General features: G+C 43.5%; 1 protein-coding gene across 4 annotated transcripts in view; it reads left to right on the forward strand.

Annotated features, from left to right (window-relative positions):
* The window catches only part of LOC118098708 (5'-AMP-activated protein kinase subunit gamma-2-like), a 9,436-nt gene extending 6,332 nt beyond the window's left edge, over positions 1 to 3,104 (forward strand). For 3 of the 4 annotated variants that reach the window (XM_047344627.1, XM_047344629.1, XM_047344628.1), the window contains 5 exons: positions 124 to 289; positions 371 to 408; positions 579 to 725; positions 813 to 906; positions 1,142 to 3,104. In XM_047344627.1, coding sequence (XP_047200583.1) covers positions 124 to 289; positions 371 to 408; positions 579 to 725; positions 813 to 906; positions 1,142 to 1,524 — 828 coding nt within the window. In that variant the 3' untranslated portion in view covers positions 1,525 to 3,104. The remainder of the gene's footprint in view (positions 1 to 123; positions 290 to 370; positions 409 to 578; positions 726 to 812; positions 907 to 1,141) is intronic. The other variant, XR_007035002.1, reaches the window with a different exon arrangement.
* The last annotated feature ends 4,396 nt before the right edge of the window (positions 3,105 to 7,500 follow it).

The raw sequence follows: 7,500 nt of genomic DNA on the forward strand, positions 1-7,500 counted from the left end.
GACCCTTCTTACTGTGTGTGTGTGTGTGTGTGTGTGTGTGTGTGTGTGTGTGTGTGTGTGTGTGTGTGTGTGTGTGTGTGTGTGTGTGTGTGTGTGTGTGTGTGTGTGTGTGTGTGTGTGTAGGTGTGTGAGATGCCCATGCCTGCCTTCATGAATCAGTCTCTGGAGGAACTCGGCGTCGGGACGTACGCTAACATCGCCTTCATCCACCCTGACACGCCCCTCATCACCGCGCTGTCCGTCTTCACACACCGCCGCGTCTCCGCCCTGCCAGTCGTGGATCACCATGGTAACCACTGCTCTGTCTGATTTAATGTGGGGGGGTGGAAGTGGCACAGTCAGAGAAACGTGTCGTCTGATTCGTTCACAGGTAAAGTCGTGGACATCTACTCCAAGTTCGACGTGATTGTGAGTATATTATAACTCACATTATAACAGTGCAGAGATAATGAGGTGGTGAACGTGTGTGTGTGTGTCTGTGTTCGTGCCTGCGTGTGTGTGTCTGTGTGTCTGTGTGTGCGTGTGTGTGTGTGTGTGTGTGTGTGTGTGTGTGTGTGTGTGTGTGTGTGTGTGAACAGAACCTGGCAGCAGAGAAGACGTACAACAACCTGGACGTGACAGTGACTCAGGCGCTCAGACACAGGTCTCAGTACTTCGAAGGAGTCATGAAGTGCAACAAACTGGAAACACTGGAGACGATAGTGGACCGAATCGTGAAGGCTGAGGTGAAACACACACAGACACACACAGACACACACACAGCTAATTGAGTGAGTTTTAGGTTGAAGTGTCGATGTGTGTGTGTGATGCAGGTTCACAGGCTGGTTGTCGTTGATGAAGAGTCTCGTATCATCGGCATCGTCTCTCTGTCCGACATCCTGCAGGCGCTTGTACTAATCCCCGCAGGTACACACACACACACACACACACACACACACACACACACACACACACACACACACACACACACACACACACAACTGTGACCTCAGGCCTCTAAAACAAACTTATTTTGAAGGTTGATGTATTTAAAGTTAAATATAAACTGACTCAGTTTTAAACTGACAAAGAAAAGCAACAAATCAGCTGTTTGATTCTGGATCAATAATAATCCATCAGATCGAACTTCTTCTGTCTGCAGGTCTTGGGAGGAAAGAGTCTCTCCCCTCTCAGCCGGCGACTCTGGACTCAACACCACCAGAGACAGGACTGGACCAGGACCAAGATCAGGACCAGGACCAGGATCAAGATCAAGTACAGGATCAGGATCTGGATCAGGTCCAGGATCAGGATGAAGATCAGGTTCATGACCAGGATCAGGATCTGAAACAGGATCAGGACCAGGATCAGGTCCAGGATCAGGATGAAGATCAGGTTCATGACCAGGATCAGGATCAGGTCCAGGATCAGGATGAAGATCAGGTCCAGGCCCAGGATCAAGATCAGGTCCAGGATCAAGATCAAGATCAGGATCAGGAGGAAGATCAGGTCCAGGATCAGGATCAAGACCAGGTCCAGGATTAGGTTCAGGTCCAGGATCTGAAAAAGGATCAGGACCAGGATCAGGTCCAGGTTCAGGACTTTCATGTAGAGACAGAGAAAAAAAGAAAACTTGAACCAGATCTGGACCACGACTCGTGTAAAATATATAAATAGATACAGAGAGAGGAGAGAAGGAGGAGGTGAATGAGGAGGGGGGAGAGAAAGGGAGAGAATGCAGAGGAGGAATATGGAGGAGGTGAAGAAGAGGATGGGGACGCAGCGTGACATCATCGGCCGGCGTCTCCCTGGACTTGACAAACTCGTCTCTAATCACAGAAGAAGAAGTGGCTGACGTGTGATTGGCTGGGGAGACTTTGAGACTGTGTTTCATTGGCCGACAGTCTGAGGGCGAGGAGTCGCCACAGGGCTGCTATTGGACAGATGCTCTGGAGATGGGCAGGGCTGACGTGTGTTGGAGCCAATCAGATCTCTGCTGGTTATGTACACATGCATCGTACACACGCAGGTCATACATGTACACACGCAGGTCATACATGTACACAGGTCATACATGTACACACGCAGGTCATACATGTACACACGCAGGTCATACATGTACACAGGTCATACATGTACACGCAGGTCATACATGTACACACACAGGTCATACATGTACGCAGGTCATACATGTACACAGGTCATACATGTACGCACGCGGATCATACATGTACACACGCAGGTCATACATGTACGCAGGTCATACATGTACGCACGCTGGTCATACATGTACGCGGGTCATACATGTACACAGGTCATACATGTACACACGCAGGTCATACATGTACGCACGCAGATCATACATGTACACACGCAGGTCATACATGTACACAGGTCATACATGTACACACAGGTCATACATGTGCTCCTGCAGTTCGTCAGATTCTTATCACAGACCCGACTCCATGTTGTTTAACCACGATGCAGTTTGTCGCCCCCCCGCCTCAGCGTCACGTATGTTTAACGATAGTTCTGCTGCGTTTTTGCTTTGACTGATGATCACGTGACTCCAGAGCAGCTGTGAACCAGACATGAAGAAACTTCCTGAAACACATTGAGCCATGAAACTTTAAGTACGATGAACAGGAAGAAGGATTTTTAATTTGATTTCATCGATCTTTGTGACATCATAAAGGGGCGGGTCATGTAGTTGTCATTGGAGCCTTTCGTTTCAACTGCAGCTTCTGATTGGTGGAGAGATTTAAATCACTGAAGGATTTTCTTCCAGATGAATCCGATTCTGTCGCTTGTGTCACGTACGAGTCGTGACTGTATGTACTGTGTTTTATAGAGAGATTCAAAATCCAATTGTTGTAACATTTGAAATAAATCTGAAAGATTTTATTGTTAAATTATTGTGTTCATAGATTCCAGTTGTGTTCAGATTTGAGTCAACCTGATCACCTCTGGAACCTTTTCTCCTAACTTGCTGCCCTTTAAAATCTTTTCTAAAATGACCCCATGGGGATTCTGGGAAATGTAGTATTTAAAGGTAAAGTGTTCTCTCTCATCAAGTCACATCTGCACCGGCATTAAAATCAGACTGAGTCTTCCATGAACATGAACTGAATTCTGATTGTTTTATTCTGAAAGTTCTCTTTTCATGAATGTTATGATAGACGATGATGATTTTTATCTTTCTACGTCATGTATGTACAAAGAAATGCAGTTATACAACTTTATCTGTTCAATGCACAATATTTAGCTCCAGTTCAACCATATGTTCTGCAGAGTTCTGCTACTGCAGCACAATGTGTTTACAAAGGCTTTGACTTGAATATGGTCATAAATATGAATTACCTTGTATAAAAGTACTCCTGTGTACTCAAATAAATACCAGTACTATACAGTATGAAGCTGTGCATCTGCCGCTCCTGCAAATATTTAACAATAAAACCCTTTTTAAACAAAAGACCAGATTCTGTCAACAGAAACGCTGGAGTACTTTTATTTTGAAACGCTTTCAGAAAGTGTTGCAACCGTTTATGTTTTGACATAACATCTTTACAACACTTCCTGAACCTGTTTCAAAGTAAAAGCACTCCAGCGTTTCACTTCCTGAGTCATTCATTTGTTCTAACGGGGCTTTGGTTGTTGTGCACGGACCGGAAGAGTCCTGACATCAGAGAGACAGAGAGAGACAGAGAGGGACAGAGAGACAGAGAGGGACAGAGAGACAGAGAGAGAGAGAGACAGAGAGACAGAGAGAGACAGAGCGAGAGAGAGAGAGAGACAGAGAGGGACAGAGAGAGAGAGAGAGAGGGACACAGAGACAGAGAGAGACAGAGAGAGAGAGCAGAGAGACAGAGAGGCAGAGCGAGAGAGAGAGAGACAGAGAGAGAGAGAGACAGAGACACAGAGACAGAGAGAGAGAGAGAGAGACAGAGAGACAGAGAGAGAGAGAGAGAGAGACAGAGAGACAGAGAGAGACAGAGAAAAAACAGGAGCTTTTCATCCAGACTGAAAATTAAACATCGATCTGAGAAGTAGAAAATATAAATATTCACTGAACCTTTGAACGTCGTAACAGGACGGACAGAACCTTTTTTAATTTCATTCCTGTTGGGGGGAATTTCTTCCATCTGTCGTTTACATACATATTTATATACTTTAAAAAGAAAAAAACAGCTTTTTCCACAATTCTTCAGTTTTTTACAGTAATGAAAACCAGGTCAAACAGAGACTTGTTCTTTTTTCTTGTGTTTGTTGAATCAGTTTGTGTTTGTTCTACAGTCGAGCTACAACAGTGAAACACAAGGTACAATATTTACATTTCACATCATCTTCATCTTCGTCATCCTAGTGGTGGACAGTTTTGTATAGATGGCTGCCTCTCACGTTGATTTATTTGTAATTTGGCTGAAGCTCAGCGGAGCTGAAAATGATTTCTCATCTGTTTTCTCTATAATCTCATCAATCTAATATTCACAGTGATCCTCTTTGTCAGGACGTCTGTGGATCGGTAAATCAGCAGATATGAGAAATAAAACAGATTCATCTTATATCAGCGTGCTGCATTTACCAAGAGAAAAAAACTCAAACTGGAGATGAGATTGTGGAAATAAATGACTTTGTATGAACGATACGTCGATTCATTTAGAGTTCTGTAGAAAACAGATTCAGCACTTTCTCATTCTCGTGTCTTAATTCATGATTAAGAGACATGTTTTAAATTACAGGACCCCAATCATTATGTTTTAATCTCAAGAGATTATCAATAAAACGTCTGCAGTGTTTTTGTCCTTTGATTGATGCGGCTTTCTGGACTGTTAACATGTTAAGATAGATCAAAAACTTAAAAGCAAAACTATGAAATTAAAATTACAGGAACTTTGATTGAGGTTATGAACATGATACCGAACAAGGAGGCGGCCATCTTTACACAACTGCTCTGTTCAGGTGAGAAGAGTCATGTGACTCCAGCAGTGCCACTGCCCTGCCCCCCAAATTAACAATGACCCCTTGACAATGTGCATAGGAAACCCCAAATGTCTGATAAGAAGTCTCCGCCTCCTGGAGGTTAACATGGAGCTCTGATCCCAGCTGTGAATTTCTCGTGTTTTATGGAACAGAATCTTTCATCTCTTCAGTTTTAGAGAAAAAGGAAACGAGGCTGGACGATGAAGTCAAAGCGTTCGTAGGATACGTTCTCGCTTAACTGTCCGTCACTAACTAAGGCTCAAGTTTACTAAAAGAAAGAGAGTTTGATGTTCAGGAGAAATCCAGAAGTGCTGACCTCTTGGTTTCTCCTTACAGGCACTTTACCAGAAACATGGAAGCATCACTTGCACAAAGTCGAGCGAAAACAAGCCTTTGAAGGGGACATTTCATTTTTCCTCGGACAACAAACTTGAATATTCGCTCGCCAAGAGAACAATTATGGTTACGCTTAGTTTCTCATTCGTCTCTTTAGTTTCACCTGGTTTTCGTTCAGCTTCACCTTTTTACTCGGAGGTCACAAACATCTGGATTTTTTTCAGCTTTCTTTAAAAACATATTTAGTTTAGAAATGAAGAGTGTGATTCTCTGTTTGAACACTGACGTCCAGAGCAGGAGGACTCGCCACCGACGAAGTGGAAGCCCTGGCGTGCCACCACGTTGCTGCGTGAACATGACGCCATTCATTTGGCTCTTTTCACAATGATTTAAGCTTCACGTTACTAAGGTTCTTCTTCAGGGGGTTCTCTACATGAGTATGATATATTGGCCAACTAAGAGCTAACAGTTGGAGCTAACTGAGTCACGTACTGTGGTGGACACTGGGTCAGACTAACATGAGATGAAAGAACACAGGTCTTTGGGTCCTGCTTGGGTCTGAATGTCACATGATGGGGAGGGTTAGCAGCTGGATTGGTCAAAGACCAGTTTCATCAGCAAACGACACATTGGTTCCATTTTGTTTGGGTTAAACACCCGACTGGTTTCACTGTGGCGTGCTAACGATGCTAGCTGTATATGACATTGTTTCTTATCCCGATACCTCCTGAATGTTGAGGGTGTCTTCCAACTGTCGGCTTGCTAACATACCGTCGTGGCTTTAATGAGGTAATATGTTCCTGAAAACACCTGGAAACACCTGGATCTGAGTCAGACTATTGTTTGCCTGCATCCCGACAGAAAATGTCAGCGTCGTCTGAGGAAAACGAGTCAAGTGTCCAGAAAATACATTCAGAAAAACCGCTACATGTGGAAATTATTGCAAGTTTAGTGTCTTTGAAAACCAAATTCAGCCAAGAGAAGTTCATCTCATCCAACAATTAGTTTTCATCTAAACATATTTTCATGCACATACGCTAGTGTGACATTTGGAATGTGAAGGAAAGGAAGTGAAGGGAATTAGTGGACGGATGAAAGGATGAGGTGGAATAAAGGCACAAGAATGAGCGCATCAGGGAAATTCAGTGAAACAATGAGAAGCTGACGAAGACGAAGAGATAAAGATGAAACGGGCAAAGAGTGGAGGTATGAAATGAGATGAGGGGGGAGGAGGAACAAAAAGGAGACGGAGGAAGTGGAAGAAGACAGCAAGGAGATGAAGTGGAAAAAGTGCGGGGACAGGAAGTAAGGGGGCCAAAACAACAGGAAATGACAAACATTGAGGAAATGAAAGAAAGGCAAAAAGGAAAAGTGAGGTGACAGGAGAGGAAGGAAACAAGGGAAAGGAGACTCAAAGAAGGAAACAGATACTCAAAATATCAAACAAGGGAACAGAGATTCAAGGAAGGACACAAGGGAAGACCCAAGAAAGGAAACAAGGGATAAGAGACTGGAGGAAGGAATCAAGGAAACAGAGACTTGAGGAGGGAAACAAGGGAACAGAGAACAGACAAGTAAACAAGGCGACAGATACTTGAGGAAGGAAACTAGTCAACAGACAGTCGAGGTTGAGCCAAGATAAGGAGACAAGTGTAGGGGTTGAGAAATAAAACAAAAAAGGAAACGAGGAGAAGGGAAGTGAAGAAGAGGAATGGAACCTGACCGGTCCAGGTGGTTTTCTATGAACAGTTCACATCAGTCTGAAAACACGTTTATTTTTCTAAAGTATTTACAATGTGGATGTGTGAGACTCGTAACCTGGAAACATTTCAATACATAAAAGACATTCACTTCTATCATAAAAAACAAAGAATCAAATATCATGTGACTACAAAGAACAAATCAAATCTAGAAACAGAAGACGTAGAAAAGTCTGAGGTATTTCTGGTGTATTGAGGTGATCTGTGATTCATGAGTATTGTTTTGACAGTTTTTCTTTTGTCCTCGTTTAATCGTCAGTGTTGGAACACACGACGCCTCAAACGCCTCCCGTCGCTGCACTGACTCAGAGTCAGTGCAGCGACGGGAGAATGAAGGAAAAAGAAAATACAGAAAAATATTCATCTTTGAGTTTGAATCATGATCTTCATCATCATCATCGTCAGCAGCAGCAGCATCGTAGACATTCACGTTACATGTTCATCA

The sequence above is a fragment of the Hippoglossus stenolepis genome, chromosome 19 (genome assembly GCF_022539355.2).
Source record: "Hippoglossus stenolepis isolate QCI-W04-F060 chromosome 19, HSTE1.2, whole genome shotgun sequence".
Taxonomy (NCBI): Eukaryota; Metazoa; Chordata; class Actinopteri; order Pleuronectiformes; family Pleuronectidae; genus Hippoglossus; species Hippoglossus stenolepis.